Here is an 18,309-nt window from a genome sequence, read left to right as displayed (position 1 = left end):
TTTAATGTTACACAATACAGTTTTACCAAGTTGCTCAAAGTCTAAACTGGCATTGTTGTGCATTTAAGGTGTAAACTTTACCTTCGACCAAACGCCCCCCAAAGGCATTCCAGCGACCCCCTTTTGTAAAAATTTCCACCACCGCCCCCTGCTGCCCTCTGGGGGGCAGTACCGGCCACATTGAGAACCGCTAAGCTAAAGCATTGATTCAGCTACTAATCATAGTAACCTTAAAATTTTCTCACTAGAGGGGACTATGAGGATGTGGATTTCTGTGTGTTTTTGGTTAACTTAGTCTCTGTCTGTGTCTTGCCCTTCACTGTCTCGTTTTCCTGATTATCTCATGTATATATACTCTGTGTTTCCCGTCGGATCCTTGTCTTTCCTTTCGTATGTTGTGTCATTCTCTTATGTAGTTACCAGTGTTTTGAGTTTCTAGCTTCATTGTTCACCTGTGCGGCCTGGACTTTGTACTCTCTCGATATCATCAAACTCATTTCATGATATCCATTTGGGTCCACACCTCTGCAACCACTAATCGTGACAAACGGTGAGCTATGCATGACCAGTGTTTGCCATGTGATTCAAAAGCATAGAAAATGCCAAAAATAACAGCATAGTAATTTTTTACTTTACTTTCCTTCTTTTCTTTTTGACAGTGAAGTTGACAACAAACTTAAATATAGTGCATCAGGTCATTATCTCAATCTTAGAAAGAGGAAACACTGTCATATTCTGTTTAATAGAGAAAAGTTAATGTTCCCATATATCCACATTTCCTTTCTAAGGGACTCTCCCACTTGTAAAAAATATTTAGCTGGCAGCAAAATTTACCCAGTGAATCATACAATGTAGATTTAAAGTGCATAACACTATTACTACTGTCATTCTTTGTCCAGTTCCTCTGTTGATGGAGGTTTTTTGTGGCCTATTTAAAGTGCTAAATAAAATATCCCATGTTGTCTATTCACCACAAATGGGTGAATCCAATAGTCCAACACTCCAGATAATTGAGACCAAAGTTGAGAGATAAAAAAAAACACCAATATTATAATCTTAGCACTTTGATGAAAGCTTTAATACAAAAGAATAGGACAACTTGAGGACATTAGAGTTTGATATAAATTTAATAGTCAATGTATGATCTTATGCCCTGCAACAGACTGGCGACCTGTCCAGGGTGTGCCTATCTCTGTAACTTTAGCTGGACATAGGAACCAGCAGCCCTCCACTAAGGGACAAGAGAGTACAGAAAATGGACGGATGGATGATCTTACAGTTGATAGAGTAAAAGAAAGAGAGCAAAACAAAATTCATCCATAAATCCTATTAGAAAATCATTAAAGTTTAAAAAACATGAATCTCAACTTTTGTGCCTCTAACACATTTTCAAAAGATTTAAAGTTAAACTCGGGTGATATGAATCAAATCATGCAACAATAAGCATTTTTGGTCTCTCTAAATGTTTTTTTTTGTAGTCTTACTAATTCAGGCCCTTTTCTGGAAAATCACTTTGTCATTATGGCAGATAGCTCTAAAAATATTGCTGTATTCTAATCCTGCATATGTAGTTTCACTTAGTCCTCTACTTGGTGAGAAGCACAGAGCCCTTTGTAGTCTTCCTGCCGTGGAATCTCACTGTGCAGTTTAAAGGCTTGTTGAAGTCGGCTTCTTGAGGAGTGAAGGTGATGGTCGACTTTGTTGTCCACAACCATTTATTCTCCTTTTTTGACTTTGTTTTGATCATTCCTGAGTGGCTCCAGAAGAGTTTGGGAGGAGATGATGGACAGACATGTGCAACTTTGCAGGTGGCAGTCACTTTATTAAGGACTGCAACAGACATGATGGGAGGCTCAGGAACTCCTGTACAGTCAACAATTTTCACAAAATCGCTTGTTAAATAGTTATTTAAACATGTTTTACAATCTTAAAGTAAATTATTTAGAATTACTGAAAAGGTCTCTAATATACTCACGGTAGATGTCAAGGGTCACCTTATTGTTTGAGAAAGTGAAGCTTTTATATTGTGGAATTTCAATTTTGAAGTAAAACGGACCAGTGTCCGTTTTTCTGACGTGATTCAGCTGCCAGGTGCAGTTGCCGCTTTCAAGGGCTCCTTTAATTCTGGTTCGATGGTGGAACTCACGCGTTAGTTTAAAATTGTGGAAATTTGATGCGACAACTGTATTTCCTCTCTTCCAGTATCCCAACCATGTCTTAAATATTTTACTTGTCTTGGGGTAAACGTACTCACAGGGAATGACAACACATGAGCCTTGAAGAACAGGGATTTTTGATGGTACAGATATGTGCCAGTCCTTGTCTGAGCCTATAGATTCTGCCATCCCTGCAATAAAAGCACAAACACAAGAATACTTTGTTAGCAAGTAGACAGTGATAGAATGATGATATTTCATGAATTGTCATTTTAAGATTAAACTTACCACAAACCATCAGAATTGAGAACCACAATTTCAGATCCATCATCAGCTGACTAGAAGCCTAAGAACCAACATAAAGATTAAGATAAATATATAAATGTCCTTAGTGAATTCTTCTTAATCTTCAAAGTAATGATCCACTCACCTTKAAGTTTCTTTAACATATAACTGGAGTTAAATCTTGTAAGATTTGAACGTTTTGAAGCCAAAGATTATGTCTCTGTCCTATTGTGTGGTGAGAGAGAGTCTTGTGCTTATAAAGCAAAAGTTTAGACCTTGAAGCCAGAAATTGTTGCAGTTTGCAATCAAACTTTCCCCACGTCATAAGCGGATTATTATGTTGCTTTTTGGGTACTTTTTCCATGATATTTTTCAATGGAGAAAAAAATAAATGTAGCAGATGTACTAAAAAATTGCAACAATGTGATTCACTTATGATTCACTTCCTGAATGTCAGCACAGTGTACCCAGCATCAGGTGTGGAGTGATTAAATATAGTATTGCTTAACATGAGATCAAATTTTTGGACTTTTAATATTTTTCATCAGTCCTGTGAAGATTTGGTTTTCTGTGTGTTAATTAGTCCCTATGTTGTTGTTGTCTACCCCTTGATTGTTNTTTTATATTGTGGAATTTCAATTTTGAAGTAAAACGGACCAGTGTCCGTTTTTCTGACGTGATTCAGCTGCCAGGTGCAGTTGCCGCTTTCAAGGGCTCCTTTAATTCTGGTTCGATGGTGGAACTCACGCGTTAGTTTAAAATTGTGGAAATTTGATGCGACAACTGTATTTCCTCTCTTCCAGTATCCCAACCATGTCTTAAATATTTTACTTGTCTTGGGGTAAACGTACTCACAGGGAATGACAACACATGAGCCTTGAAGAACAGGGATTTTTGATGGTACAGATATGTGCCAGTCCTTGTCTGAGCCTATAGATTCTGCCATCCCTGCAATAAAAGCACAAACACAAGAATACTTTGTTAGCAAGTAGACAGTGATAGAATGATGATATTTCATGAATTGTCATTTTAAGATTAAACTTACCACAAACCATCAGAATTGAGAACCACAATTTCAGATCCATCATCAGCTGACTAGAAGCCTAAGAACCAACATAAAGATTAAGATAAATATATAAATGTCCTTAGTGAATTCTTCTTAATCTTCAAAGTAATGATCCACTCACCTTTAAGTTTCTTTAACATATAACTGGAGTTAAATCTTGTAAGATTTGAACGTTTTGAAGCCAAAGATTATGTCTCTGTCCTATTGTGTGGTGAGAGAGAGTCTTGTGCTTATAAAGCAAAAGTTTAGACCTTGAAGCCAGAAATTGTTGCAGTTTGCAATCAAACTTTCCCCACGTCATAAGCGGATTATTATGTTGCTTTTTGGGTACTTTTTCCATGATATTTTTCAATGGAGAAAAAAATAAATGTAGCAGATGTACTAAAAAATTGCAACAATGTGATTCACTTATGATTCACTTCCTGAATGTCAGCACAGTGTACCCAGCATCAGGTGTGGAGTGATTAAATATAGTATTGCTTAACATGAGATCAAATTTTTGGACTTTTAATATTTTTCATCAGTCCTGTGAAGATTTGGTTTTCTGTGTGTTAATTAGTCCCTATGTTGTTGTTGTCTACCCCTTGATTGTTTCCAGCTGTCCCTTGTTTCCCCTAATTACCCTCTGTATATTTATACTCACCTGTGTCTGTGTTTTCCTGCCAGATCCTTGTTATGGTTTTCTTGTTTAGTCGTGTGTCCTGTTCCAGTCGTGTTTGTTTCCAGTGTCTGAGTTCCTTGTCTCATTGCTCACTTGTGCTGCCTGGACTTATGTACCTTTGTGATCATCATTAAAACACCTCAGCCTAGGTCCCACCGCGTCTGAATCCTCACTATTCACCAACAATTCTTTACAGAAGGATCTGGCCAGAACGGTGATGTTTGGAGAAGTAAAGAAAAGAGAAGTAACATCATGGATCCAGAAGAACATGAACATTTTCAATGGACAGTAAGAGTTTATTGATACAGTGGCTCAATCCTTCTGTCTAAAGATGATTTGAGGTAGCCAGAAATTGTTTCATTGTACTCTGGGACTGTTCTCTCCCTTTCCTGGACTTGTTGGATTTGATTTGAGGAAGCGGCATGGCATTGTCAAGCAGCTGTTACTTTATCCCTGCCTTCCATTCTCGGCCTTTCTCCACAGCTCCTTCTCCCCTCTGTCTCCAGGACCAGTGATGCATCCAGCCCAGGTAAACTGGCATCCAGCCCTGGTAAGCAAGCAACAAAATGTTATCTCCCAAAGTCTCCCAGTGCTCTGCCTGAATCTAATGTTCCCGAGTCAGAGCAGGCGGCTAGCCTGCCCGAGCCAGCAGTTAACATTCACGAGCCAGTAGCAAACATTCCTGTGCTGTCAACCGGTCGTCCAGAGCCACTGGTGGCTCCAGTTGGCCTCCGGACACATGGGAGATGTGCCCTTCGTCGCCTTCAAAGGACTTGTCTCCTGGGTCGCTAACCCCCCAGATCTTCCCCGAAGGGTCTGCCTCCTATACTGCCGTCCACCAGACTTGTACAGCGGGCTCTGCTCCGACCATATTGGTTATTTTGACTGAGTTAATTTTGCTTTTTTGTGTTCATCTTGTATTCTGGCGCTCCCCACACCTTGTTATGGTTTTTTTTCTTGGGGCATCTGGTAGCTGCCCTTTGTGTGGGGAGGAAGGTAAGGTACTGTGAGGATTTGGTTTTCTGTGTTAATTAGTCCCCGTCTTGTCCTAGGCTGCCCTTTGATTGTTTCCAGCTGCCCCACATTTCTCCCGATTACCCTCTGTGTCTGTTTCCCTGCCGAATCCTTATGTTTTTTTTGCAAGTAGTGTGTCCTGTTCCAGTTCTGTGCGTCTCTAGTGCTACCAGTGTTTGAGTTAATTGCCTCACTGCTCACCTGTGCTGCCAGGACTATCATTATGGCACCTCAACCTGTGTCCCACCGTGCCTGAATCCTCACCACTAACCAACAATCTTTGACAAGTCCCATGACATTATCCAGGGGGAAACATGTATGAAAATATTGCTTGTCAGTGAGGTGCGATTATGACGCTACTCAAATAAATGTTGAAATGCAATATGAAACGTGTAATTTTACTGCTTTTCCTCATGTTAAACATGGTAAAGCTTTAGCTCATAATTATGGTGCCAAAAAGTCTCATACTTTCGAACTGACTCAATTAATATAGTACTTTTCTAGTTGTACCAATTACTTCATACATGGGCCCACACAGTTGCCCCTGATCACACAAACATGAGGATAGGAAGCTGAAATTGAACCCACAGCTTTGAATTTTGCTAACTATTACAGACACCCACACCACTATTGTGGTTTCTTGGTTTGAAAATTCACTCTGGCCAATTTATAATTTACACATTACTAGTTCTTGGTTGAACCCAACAAGGTGTTGACATTAAAGTTTTTGGTCCATTTCCACACTGGTCTGTTTTCGTTGTAGCCTGTTTCTTTTGAAGATTTGATGTGGCTTTACTTCTTGCAGTACTTTGGTTACAAGAAATGTTTGTTGCTTTTTGGTGTGTAAATTAATCCAAAGTCCAAACCTTGTCTATTTAAAAAGATAAAATATGATGTTGATTTAAATGAGTTACAGGAATTTGCATAAGTCAAATTTAGAATTTTGACTTCAGTCTATAATAGGACAATACTTTTCATGTGGATTTCAATACCAGCTGGTTTGATATTAACTGATGGCCTGCAAACTTTTTTTAAACCAAAGTACTGCACAGAGTGATACAATTGGTCAAAACAAAGGAAACATAAGAATGTCTTACTGTTGCAAAACACACTGGTTACAATTTTGAGCTTCTTAATTTTCCAGTAAGCCATAATCTGGAAGTGGTAAGAACATTTCACCTACAAACCAGCTGCCTCTCGTAATATTTCTGACGGATGATTCAAAAGAATAATGATCTGTCCAATAGTCAAGGATCCTTCGCTGAGAGCTTCGGAAATGTCGGAAAACGGCAGGTTTTCCAACATTTCCGAATGTCGGAAAACAGACATTTGTAAATGCTATTGTAAATAGCATTGTAAGCATTTATTGGCAATTCTTGCTATCCATTTGCTGACCTGTTTTGATTCCATTGGTACTTTTAATGATTTACACACACGATATATTTATATCTAACACCCATCACAGAAGTAGCATCAGGAAACAGGATATTTTAGATTGTGTTTTTCTTGTCTGTTCATTTGATGTTCAGCCCTGACTGTTGGGTTCATTATGTGACATACATGGAAGATTACAAAATGAAACAATTTTGCGTACAATCTTAACAGTGTGTATGTGTTTTTTGCTTTGTGCAGTGTGTTCGATGGAGGGGGGGTGAGGGCTGTCAACCTTGAAGAAAAGCTTGCATTGATACAGTTGGGTTCATACTGTTTTATTAACCTCAGCAGAATCTTATCACCCTCCTCAATTTAGTTCAAATTGTCTCACAAACTGTTTATGTTGTTCATAATTTCTGGGAAAAAGGCTGTGACATGTTACCATAAAGACGCACTTCTTGGGGGAAAAAAAAAAACCTCACTAATTTCTGTTTATCAACCAGCCAGGTAAGATGACAGCTGACCAGAATCCGGACCCGGCGACATCCATCCGAGATGTGAGCTGAGCATTTGACAGAAGAGCTACGACATCTCTTTGACCTGCCATCAAGGCTGAAGAAGGTGCCGAAGATTTGGGAGACGTTCTGTGTTGTCCCTGCTCCAAAAAGGGATAATGCAGTCCCTTCAGGCCTGTGGCACTATCGTCAAACGAAGACCGCTGGGAGACTGGCTCTACAGCACCTCAGGCCTGTGATGAGGGACTGCCTGGATCCTTTGCAGGCCGACTTCATTGTGGACGATGCTACTTCAGAGCTTATGCCCACCCAGGTAAACCACACATCACAGTGAGGATGATGTTGTTCCTACTCCTTATACCATCCTGTCTGTGATGCAGGTAGACCAAGACCTGGGGACCTGGTGAGCAACAAGGGCACACCCCAGGGACTGAATTATCACAGTTTCTCCTTGCACTCTTTTTACACTTTGGCTTCAGCTCTGAAGTTGTCAGATGACTCCTGTGTTTTTGGCTGCACTACAGATGATGGGGAGGAGAAAGACAGAGACTTGATTGAGAGCTTCACTGGATGGTGTGAGAGTTATCACTTCCAGCTTAATACAGGAAACTCCAAAGAGCAGAAGGGCACCTGCAAGTACTTGAGGGAGCAACTTAGCAACAACTTGGACAATGTTAAACGCCTCTACAGGAAAGGTCAGAGTAGGCTGTTCTTTCTGAGGCTCAGGTCTTTTAATGTGTGCACTAGACTGCTGCAGATATTCTACTACTCTGTAATGGCCAGTGTCTTTTTTATTTTGCTGGGGAGGTGGCATTGGCATCAACAAGCTAAATAAGCTAAATATTGGCTGTGGGACTATAATTCGACAGTGTGAAGGGAGTGACCAGGAAAAGGGTGAGGGGGAAGTTAAAGGCCTTCATGGACAGTCCCTCTGATCCATGCTGAGCTGAGGCAGCATAGGAGCTCCTTCAGCCCCGGGCCTCAGAGCAGATCGGAGGCTCATTTGTGCCATCTGGCTGCTTGAGCCTTTTTCATCTCTGGTCAGTGCTTTTTACTGCCTTCCCTGTTTACAAGATGTAAGCAACTTTCATGTTAGAAAATCTTTGCAGTTCTATAGTTCTTGATCACAAAATTAAAGCACACCTCAGAGTGCTAGTTTTTTTCTTACTTCCTCCTAAACATACAATGTTGCCATTTTCATCAGTTTTACACAACTGTTGTGCTGTAGAAGAGAATTGGCAGATCCACATTTTTACTGTTTATTTTATGCAGTTACTCTGAACTCGACTGCAAATTATGGACAATAAATGTTATGAATGCAAGTAGATTAGATTGTGGCACATATTGTGGGTGTGCTGACGAACATGTTCAGGCTGTACTTCTCTTCACGTCTTCCTGTGGTTTTGAATAGACGCAAGAATTCTAGAGAAAGCAGAACTCCATTCAAAGATGTTCCTGACTTGGTAATGTGAAAAATAAGTTGCTTGACATAGCTGCCTCCTAATAGTGAAAACAAAGTAAGCAGCACTTGCTGTCCCAAGGTTTATCAGTCAGTTGAATTAAGGGAGATAAAGGGCTAGGTAAGCAAAAACGAAATCTAACATCACAGAACTTATCTACACTAAAAGCAATATTTTTTTATTTTCTTTGCCAAAAAGATTCAAGCAGTTTTATTTTAATCATTATATAATCCATTCCAAGCATCAACATACTCGCAAAATAATGCAGAATGGAAAAAAAAAATGCAGCGTAAGTCACCTGTTATCTAAATTATTATAACAAGCACCCAATGTACATTTTGAAACATTAGTAGCTACGGGGCTTGAACTTTTGCAGTTGTGACTTTTCAAACATTGAAAATGAAACATTTTAACCCAGTGGCACCTTGATTGGTTGCAAGCAGAAGATTCCTCATATGTTTCATTTTGACACAGAAGTTGGAACATTCAAAGTCTAAATGCAGAAAAAGAACAGTCCACGTGGACAAATTCATGTTTCTTACTCAATTACTTTTTCTGTAGCAATAACTGAAAAATACTTAAATAGAATCTGCAGGATTGTATGTAACCTAAGTCTATCAGCACTTTGACTACTAAATACAGAAAGTATAAAATTATTTTTACTAAAAAAACCTTATATAAATTTGAATGCCAGCCATATCCACATAGAAGGGAATGCACACACTTATGTAAGTAAATTGTTTCATCACTATTATTTTCCAAAAATTTTGATTCTTCAATCAAAATGTGAACTTGAATCAGACTAAGTTATTCTAAGAGGTATAATTATTTTTATATATGTATTGTATCCTTCTCCTGAGATGAGGTTTGTGACCAATTTATGATTTAGTCTTAACTTTTAATCAAGTGACTATGCCAGCAAAACCAATAATCATAAATCCAAATATAAATATATGAATAATAAATCTAAGACCTCTTACAACGATGGCCTTTTACATTTTGATGCTTCCTACAAATGCAGGCATAGGACCTTCTGCCAGCACTAACATATTAAGTATTACTTGGCTGAATTATGTCCAAGTAATGTTTTTAGTGTGTTGCTCCTGAGGATAGATGAATGTACACTAAATGGTCATTTTTGAGGTCTTTGTTACTTTAATACTCTGAAAGACGTTAACTGTCCAAGCTGCATCTGCCTTTAAAACAAAAGAAAATTAAATTTTAATTAAACTGTTTGAATTTATAAAAATGATCCACTTTATCCACGTGGTGCTACTGTCCACATGAGACTGGGATAAAATAGGGATGGTAGCTGCATTTGAATCAAAAGAATATATTCATATTTTTTGTCGATGCAAAATTTTACTCTAACCTGATCAGTTGCAGCACAATCTACTATAAATCAACAATTTAAGAAGCTAAAGGATGTTGAACAGGTTTTGCTTCATGAGTTTATAAAATGCAGTGCAGTTTTTAAAAATCATTGGCTGTTTGTGTAATAGAAAATAAGGAAGGTGGTAAAGGTGAAGCATGTCAGATCAGAGCATAACTCTTATCTCCCTGTAATTTTGATGATTCATTGGAATTTTTGTCACCAGATAACTATCACAAACTGATAGCTAGCCGCAGTCCTGTTTAAATTGGAGCAGTTACTGAATTACTGGCAGCAGACCTGCTCTGTAAAGTACTGTAGACATTGTGTTTCAGAAAATAATCCTGCTTCACAGTATGCATTTTAAATCACAACTACAATCCTAAAACTTTAGTTTATTCAAAAATACAGTTCACAATTGTGTGCGTGTGTGTGTGCGTGTGTGTTCAGATGAGACTTTTTTGTCAGATTTAAAGAAGCACCTTTTGAAAATATTTATTAAGCTTTCTGTTAAGCCAACATTTCTGTATTGTAATTTTTTTTATTATTGGTCTAGTATAACATTCTAATCTCTCTCAAATGTCGTGTTTTCATGAACTGTAAGCAGATGGTCATTAAAATTAAAAGGAATAATATCAAAAAATACCATTACTTTGCCTTGTATACATTTATTAATACACTATTTATTCTTCTCCTGTAGCTCTATTACAAAATCTCAAACTCACAATTTGCTTACATTTTCAAAACTGATCTTTTGTATAAAATATAGTTTTTAACATGTTGACTGACAGTAGTTTGCATCAGGTTACAATGTCTTTCATAAAGATAACTCCATGTACACAATGCTATATACTGGACAGTAAAATTAGCATTTTTATTGCCATTTAAAAACAAACATTACTGAAGTTTCTGTTTGTTTTAGTTAACACAGAGACAGCAGAGGGTCTGAAGGTGGCAGACTTTAGTTCTTGAAAGTTCTTATTGAAAACTCAAATAATTCATTACAATCTACACAGCACACCATGTTGTCAGCTCATTTTATATTGTGAGATTCTGGATTTTTTTATTATTATTATTGAAGCTTTGTCAAGTGAGAGTGGAAAGGTTCATCTCTTAGCTGAACTGCATTGGTCACATTGCTGAATAAAGTTCCCTTTTCATTAAACTTTGGAGTTTCCATGCATGTGTTGCAAACCAGTGCATCCTTCTCAATCTAGTTGACACACTTTTAATCCTTCTTATTGCACATATGCATTTGAAAGCTAAATACAATCATTTAGGATGAAAGCAGATGTTTTTTTTCTAAGTCGTATAGTCCACATTTCCATAAATATTGTCTATGGTTCCCACTTGTTGGTCCATCTGATTTGCTGATGTCTAAAAAAAAAAAGGAGAAAATGAGATCAAAGTTAATTTTGGATAACTACTGGACATGCTTTGAGGTATAGTAAGGATTTTAAAATCAATTATGATGGATACAATATACCTCCAGATTCATGTAAACAGGTTCATCAATGACTTTTGCATCTGGAACCAATGTATTTGATGTTTTACGCAATGGTTCACTAGAAAAAGGAAAACATTTAGTTTCAATTTGAGTTAAATTATTGGGTAAATAATTGTGTTTCAAGCTACTAAGCTAAGAAGACAAACTGTATAAATAAAAATCAAACATTCTCAAAGATTTTTTTTCTGTAGTACTCATATTGTGATTTTATTTAATAAGAAAAACCTTATAGCAAACTATCAATTCTACCTACTGATGGCTCAAAAAGCAAAGTGAAGGATTTATAATGGCCTAGTCAAAGTTTGAGCCTAATTTCAATGGAGATGTTATAGCATGGCCTGATACAGGTCATTCATGCTACATCTAGTAGTTTGATAACAGACTCATGATCAGCTGCTCCCACAAATCAGCTAACAGGCATCCATCCGCCTGTTCATGATTTAGCTCCCACTACTTTTTGAAAGCATTGACTTATTTAACTTTGTCCACGGACAATTAAGGGAACTATTACCGTCAATAACGTCGCAGAACCTCACTCAGGAAAAATAATGAACAAATTTTGAAATAATTTTCAAAATTATTTTGAAAATTATCTTTTCAAAATTATTTTGAAAATTATCTTTTCAAAATTATTTTGAAACGTTATTTCAAAATTCTAGCATTTTGAAATAACTTTTTATGTTTATTGAGGTTCTTTAAGGCTAAATTTAAGAAAGTAAAGCTGATGCAGCCTAAGCTGAAGAAATCTGTAAGATGGCAAGTACTTTTTTATAGAATAGTATAATGTAAGAAGATTATCTTGAGATTAAAAAAAAAATAGCAGAACCTTTTGCGTGGGGTTGACAGTGTCCGTTTGAAGTTTGCATAATATCCAGATTCCTGACGTTTCATCATGTGTGACCTGGAATATTGAAGATAATCACAGAGTAGTGATACTCATGATACTCTATTACCAGCTGGGACGTAGTACATATTATATATGTACATGTAAATGTTTATCATTTAATGGTATATTAAATATAACATCAGATAAAATTGATTCTTACCTCTTGTGCATTTTGTAAGCGACTACCACAGCTGCAGCAATGATGAGAAGTCCGAGAAGTGGCAAAAAGATGGCCAGGTACAGCTTTCTGCCATCGTCATGCACATCAGGCATGGCGCTTACTGTGGACAATAGTCACTTTCATTAAAGAAGCCATATTGAAGATTTTGACATGTCCGTTACTAATTGAATAACTAAATGATACATAAAAATATACAAATAACTGAATAAATAACAAAAATTACTTGTTGTAAACACAACTGGGGGATCATCTGTGTGACTTAGGGAACCTGTAAAAAAAGAAAAATGTTTTTGAAGATATTTGGAGAAGTACTGATGTGTGTGACTGCAAACTAGAACGACTCAAATTAATCCAAATCGTGACTGTGACACAAGAAACTTTAAAGGTTTAAACTAGAGAAATAAAAAACATACTAACTTAAATTCTGTCCGTCCACCTTTATGTACACATGGTACTTTTTGAAACTGTAGCTGACGCTCCATCCAGAAACCCGCAGGTAGATTGATGGTTCACCTTCCCTAATATTGAGGATTTGTAGAGAGCAGTTTCCTTTGCTGGCTTCTCCAGTCAGGTTTGTCCTTCTCCGGAAACGTGGATGTATGCACGAGTTGTCAGGATGAAAAGCAAATGCCTGCTTGTCGTTGTCCTTCTCACTGCACCTGCTTTTCCCGTCTGTTTTCCAGTAAACTTTAACATTTGTATTTTGTTCTGGAGGAATTTCAAATGTGCAGGGTATGATTACATTTGAGCCTTTTGTTGCATGTATGGTCTGAGTCACATTTATCTTCCAGCGAGGGTCATCTGTGTTTTAAAAACAAATGGAAAAATGTTTGTCAGGCAATAAACCTTTTGTATACACAAACATACATACATATATATACACAAACCATTAGCTTTTGCGATGTCTTGTGATAGCAGTATCCATATTAGGCTGAGATAAAACAGAATATGCATCTGCATCTGATGAAAGAATGCACATATTTTGGTCAAAATAGGAACAAATATTTTTTAAAAATCCATTTTACAATAGAATCTAATTATAAAAGATCAATTGTATCAATGGTACAGTAGATAAAGTACTCACGGTGGAAACGGCCCAGATGCTGTTGGGAAGGTAGTTTCTCTGGGTCTGAGTGACTTACTGAGCATTGATGTGAAAACTCTAGTGTGGGTTTCCTGTTGCACAGTTAGGTAATAGGTGAAAAAAGGAAGGAGACTAGAACTGAAAAATGACACTGCAGCGTCACCACCTAAACTACAGGAGAACTTTTATTTATGCACTGTGACAAAAAATAACATTGCTTTCAACTTGAATAAAAGCTCCCGCTGCACCTCTGACAGCTCAGTTTGAAGTTTTACCGGTGCATCTCAAATAATGACAATTTTTTTGAAAAGTTTTATATTCTGGTACTCCAGTAATCCAGCAGTAGTGGAGGAGGAGATTAACCTGTGACTCTGCTGAAGTGTTCACGACCCCCATTGCTTTAATAGCAGCCTCGGTTTGCCTCGTAGCAGTACAGTGATGCCACAAAGATTAAAAAAAGGTATTGATACTTTAAGTATGTTTGGGCACGCGCCAAGTCTTATCCGAAAGTGAAGGCTTCTGTGCTGCTACGATCAGTAGACAGACTTGATCCAAACCTTATAAAGAAACGACGGAGAATTGTGCAGAGAAAGATGAGAGACTGAAGATCCAGCGACTCAAACCGAGGCTGCTATTAAACGACAGCATCTGTGCATCTGTGAGCTTCTCTGAAGTTCTAGGATTTTGCTGAGGACACATCATAACATATAAACAGATTTAATTACGTAGCCTTCTTAATGTCACGCCCATATGGGAAAGTGTCCAATTGTGGGCTCCTTTAACTGCTCTCTGACTGATCTGGGTGTCTTTTTTTTTTTTACTCTCTGGAGTGAGCCTCAATAACTCACCAAACTCTGTGGTATTTTTCCACTGCGTGTGTTGCAAGACACAGACTTCACTCTGACAGACAGTGCAAAAGATCCACACGAGTCACAACAGACATGTTTGCTCAGGATTTAGAGCCTAATCTTTTCTGTACTTGATGAGATACAAAAATTCGAGCAATTTTAGTCAAAAAAAAAATATGCCCTTCCCTCTGGAAAATGCAGAACTATATTTTGGATATGTTTTCAGTTTCTCAGCAGTGCATATGAGATGAAAAACTTGGTGTTCTTAATGTTTATTTACTTGTTTATTTCACATAAATAGCTACAGAAAACAATTAATATAGTATCACTTCAGGCAAAACTTTTGATTCTGGTCGGTAAAATTTTTTCTTTAACTTGGCTGGCTTCTAATAATCCAAATTAGTCGTGGGTCAGACAAAATCCCTTATTCCACCCCGACAGTTTGCAACATTTTAGAGCAGTGGTCTCAAACTCCAGCTGGTGTCTTGTAGCTGTCTCTCTGCTTCAGCTCACCTGGTTCCAACATTAGCTCTTGAGCAGAGCTCTGTAGAGCTTTACTGCGTGGAAGTGAGGCAGTCGCATCATTTAATTCAAATGTGAAGAACAAGGGACACAGTTAAAATCTGCAGGACTCTGGCCCTCCAGGGTTTCAGAGTCAAACAGACACAAAACAAACAAGTTTGCTTCCATTAAACACAATATTTACAGACACAAGACAACCATTAAATGGATACGATGGATATTAGGAGATAATATAATACACAAAGAGCAGCATAAGGATTTTTCGATTGTGAGAATATAATCTATAATACACACTTCTTAACTATAAGTGTAAAAATCAACAGAATTAATAGAAAAAAGGGCTTTCAAACATCCATCTATGTGTTAATCTATATATTGTTATAACTACTGATGAAGATCCTGAAATTAATATGCTCTTCAGTAATGTTATTTCTTTTTTAATGTATGTGTGCGTGTGCGTGTGCACGTGTGTGTGTGTGTGTGTGTGTGTGTGTGTGTGTGTGTGTGTGTGTGTGTGTGCGTGCGGGGGTGGGGGTGCGTATGTGGGTGTGTGTGTGTGTGTGAATAAATTATTATCAGGTTAATACATATCTCTTGTATCTGCTCAGCACTGCTGTAGTATTAGTCTTTTTTTTTTTATAACTTATTTATATTACTTTTTATTGCCTAGAAGTTCATTTCTGGTTATTTATTTATTCTTCTCTCATAAAACACATTTTCAAACTATGTCACACAGGAGCAAATATGATATGATAAAAAGGTTAAATTTAAAAAAAAAACAATCTATAAGATACATTTTTAACACAGTTAATGGATAGGAGTTTACATCTGGTAATAATGTCTTTTATAATGATAAATTCATGTACACAACACAAAATACTGGACAGTAACATGAGCGTTTCTCATTCCTGTTTAAAAACAAGCATTACTAAACCTTCTGTTTGTCTTTGGTTAATGTCCGACTGAGACACAGCAGAGAGGCTGAAGGTGGCAGACTTTAGTTCTCAATGCTTGAAAGTCCTGTTTGTTACATTCACAACACATAATGTTGTCAGGTGATTTTATATGTGTGAGATGCTGAACTTCCTGTTTTTAAATCTTGCTCAAGTCAAGGAGGATAAGTTCATCTGATAGCCAAAGTTCATTGCTCACATTGCTGATGTTATGACCCATCTGGAGGTGGCCGGGTCACAACATGAAGGATCCATCCTCTTCAGATCTCAAGCAGCCAACAGAGACAAAGTTTAACATTATATAATGTTTATTTTTTTAAAAAGATGTAATTTTGAATGAGATGATACAACAAGTGGAATATATGGCTTCAGAGTGAGCTGTAGTGCTGAAAACAATAAACGAAAGGAAGCTAAAACATACCTATTGGAAAGTAAATAAACAAAATGACAAAAACTTACTTCCCTAATTCAGAAAAACGTGAGAAACTTAGCAAACATGAACGGCAACAAACAAACTCCAAGAACTTTAACAAAGAGTTTTTCACAAACAGTGTGGCCGGTTGAGATGAGCTGAGGATGGATGGCAGGAAGTCCGCATCAGCAGTTTTCACCTCTGGCACCAATTGGACGTCTCCACCGTGTTCTAGGAGCCAATCAGGGACGGGCACCTGCACATTCATGTTTGTATAAGTAAGATTATGATGCCAGCCGCAACAGCTGAATAAAGCATGATGTCTAAGCACTAATGTGAAAACTTGTTGCACAGCTGGGCAATATGTGAAAAAGGAAGGCAGCTGTGACTGAAAAATGACTCTGCAGCATCTCCACCAAAACTGCAGAAGAACTTTTACCCATTTATGGTGCCAAAAATAACCTTGCTTTTAGCTTCAGTTGGCATTGAAATAAATCAGGTTGAATTAGTTTGAAGTTTTACAGCTGCAGGTGTATATCAGACATAACCACACGAGTCCCTCTGTTTGCAATGAATTTATATGTGTGTTCCACTTTTGAATTGAATTACTGAGAGAAATTCATGTTTTATTAATATTCTAGTTCATTGAGCTTCACGGTAATACTTTATTTGATGGGGTGTGCATAAGACTGACATTACTTTACACATTAAAGTGACATTATTTACAGAATCATGCAAAGTTGGCTCTTTTAATGGACTTTCAATGCAACTTTTAGAGCCACTTTGCATTAAAAGTGTCATTATTTACCGACTGACACTTCATGACAACAGTCAAACATTCATAAAGACTCCTTTATGTTCATGACGGTGTCATTTCAGCCTTTCCCACTTTACCCACTTTCATTCTGTAGAAATCAAATTGAAATCAACAAATATAGAGAAGTAATAAGAAAATCATAAATTACATATTTCTTGTTGTATTTTGAGACTTGGAAGGTGTTGCTCATCAGCAGCACTAAATTATGTGTTTAAAACCGAGCTAGTTGGTTTTGCTGGCTGAATGATCATACATTCTGTAAAAATGAACATGCAAGACAAAATGTTATTTGGCTCTAACGTGTATGTGAACTACAGTGAGGTGATAATTTGCTGGCTTTCACTGAATAAATAAGTTCTGTAACCACCAACCCTCTCAGGGAGTGCTGTGAAGCGTGTAAGTTTGATCTGTCAAGAGGAAGTAAACAAACTAAGGGGTGTTTCAAGTTACCAAACTGATGTGGTTCTACAAAAAGCTTGAAACTGCTGTACAGTTGAACTTCAGGCAGCCTAAGCAGGTTTTTCTGTGCAGCCTTCATGTTTTCAGATCATTTTGAAATGACCTTTGCAATAGTCATTTTTGTGCTTTGTTATCACATGTGTATCTTTCTTTGCTCTGCAGCAAACTGGAATTCTTTCGATGTTGTCGCCTTCTGACCTCCGGCATATAGACTGCAGCTTCTTCACTGCCCAGCACTAAACTCGGTTTAGAAAAGGCTTTCACACATACTGACTTGAGCTGCTAAGAAATATGACAGCATTTTTGTTTCTGCAATTTCTTTTTCATACAAACTCAGGAAGTGGAGAAATATCCGTATTTATCGTCAAAATGACTCAAGATAAAAAAGGTCAAGGTTACATAACATGATACGTAGTTTTTTGTTTTTTTTTTGCTTCATTTTACAAACGAATATCCGCAAAGACTGGCGTGTATTTGTACTCGTTCATTTTATCTGTCAAAGGTTTTTTTTAAGGTTAACCCTGACCTTCTTTTGCAAACAGCCAGATGTTGACGCTGAACGGTCTTTCCTCAAAGTCTTTACAGCTCAATGGAAATTTTGATTTCAACGTCAAATTATTTTTTTTCTCTTTGAGCGCTATTTTCAGTTTGGTCCTTGTGTTGATCTCATTCAGTGGAATGGGAGTAATTTTTATGTGATTAGTCATTTACCACTGAACTATGACTCTTTAAAATAC

General features: G+C 37.4%; 2 protein-coding genes and 2 long non-coding RNA genes across 5 annotated transcripts; 1 reads left to right on the top strand and 3 right to left on the bottom strand.

The window, feature by feature from the left end:
- Window positions 1-1,051: 1,051 nt before the first annotated feature.
- LOC103478498 (sialic acid-binding Ig-like lectin 14) lies at window positions 1,052-2,548 on the bottom strand. The gene is made up of 3 exons (XM_008432382.1): window positions 2,445-2,548; window positions 1,976-2,347; window positions 1,052-1,863 (listed from the first exon to the last, which is right to left on the bottom strand). The coding sequence occupies exons 1-3, from the start codon at window positions 2,485-2,487 to the stop codon at window positions 1,586-1,588; spliced, it is 693 nt and encodes a 230-aa protein (XP_008430604.1). The 5' UTR covers window positions 2,488-2,548; the 3' UTR covers window positions 1,052-1,585.
- Window positions 2,549-3,065: 517 nt separating this feature from the next.
- On the bottom strand, window positions 3,066-3,722 carry LOC103478497 (uncharacterized). The gene is made up of 3 exons (XR_535814.2): window positions 3,629-3,722; window positions 3,487-3,544; window positions 3,066-3,389 (listed from the first exon to the last, which is right to left on the bottom strand). It is a non-coding gene; the product is annotated as an uncharacterized LOC103478497 (long non-coding RNA).
- A 2,819-nt stretch (window positions 3,723-6,541) lies between these two features.
- On the top strand, window positions 6,542-10,548 carry LOC103478496 (uncharacterized). The gene is made up of 3 exons (XR_535813.1): window positions 6,542-6,874; window positions 7,060-7,384; window positions 7,452-10,548. It is a non-coding gene; the product is annotated as an uncharacterized LOC103478496 (long non-coding RNA).
- A 299-nt stretch (window positions 10,549-10,847) lies between these two features.
- LOC103478505 (uncharacterized) lies at window positions 10,848-14,208 on the bottom strand. 2 transcript variants are annotated; one of them, XM_008432392.1, is made up of 9 exons: window positions 13,925-14,208; window positions 13,562-13,653; window positions 13,365-13,437; window positions 12,895-13,278; window positions 12,701-12,745; window positions 12,457-12,577; window positions 12,237-12,311; window positions 11,390-11,468; window positions 10,848-11,280 (listed from the first exon to the last, which is right to left on the bottom strand). In XM_008432392.1, exons 3-9 carry the CDS (start codon window positions 13,435-13,437, stop codon window positions 11,206-11,208), a joined length of 852 nt encoding a protein of 283 aa, XP_008430614.1. In that variant the 5' UTR covers window positions 13,562-13,653; window positions 13,925-14,208; the 3' UTR covers window positions 10,848-11,205. The 2 variants fall into 2 exon arrangements, with proteins under 2 accessions (XP_008430614.1, XP_008430613.1); XM_008432391.1 differs by having other exon boundaries at window positions 13,562-14,208.
- Between the last annotated feature and the right edge of the window lie 4,101 nt (window positions 14,209-18,309).

This window comes from Poecilia reticulata, linkage group LG16, assembly GCF_000633615.1.
Source record: "Poecilia reticulata strain Guanapo linkage group LG16, Guppy_female_1.0+MT, whole genome shotgun sequence".
Classification (NCBI taxonomy): domain Eukaryota; kingdom Metazoa; phylum Chordata; class Actinopteri; order Cyprinodontiformes; family Poeciliidae; genus Poecilia; species Poecilia reticulata.
This window is presented reverse-complemented; position numbering and strand designations above follow the sequence as displayed.

Bases quoted from the DNA above. Each gene is read 5' to 3' on its own strand.
- LOC103478498 (XM_008432382.1), bottom strand. From the start codon at position 2,487: ATGATGGATCTGAAATTGTGGTTCTCAATTCTGATGGTTTGTG. The intron at 2,348-2,444 runs GTAAGTTTAATC...CTTTTATTGCAG, and splicing joins CTCAATTCTGATGGTTTGTG to GGATGGCAGAATCTATAGGC. The intron at 1,864-1,975 runs GTGAGTATATTA...TTGACTGTACAG, and splicing joins GGTGACCCTTGACATCTACC to GAGTTCCTGAGCCTCCCATC.
- LOC103478505 (XM_008432391.1), bottom strand. From the start codon at position 13,437: ATGCAGATGCATATTCTGTTTTATCTCAGCCTAATATGGATACTGCTA. The intron at 11,469-12,236 runs GTTCTGCTATTT...TCCTTTTTCTAG, and splicing joins CTGTCAACCCCACGCAAAAG to TGAACCATTGCGTAAAACAT. The intron at 11,281-11,389 runs GTATATTGTATC...TTTTTTTTTTAG, and splicing joins CTGTTTACATGAATCTGGAG to ACATCAGCAAATCAGATGGA.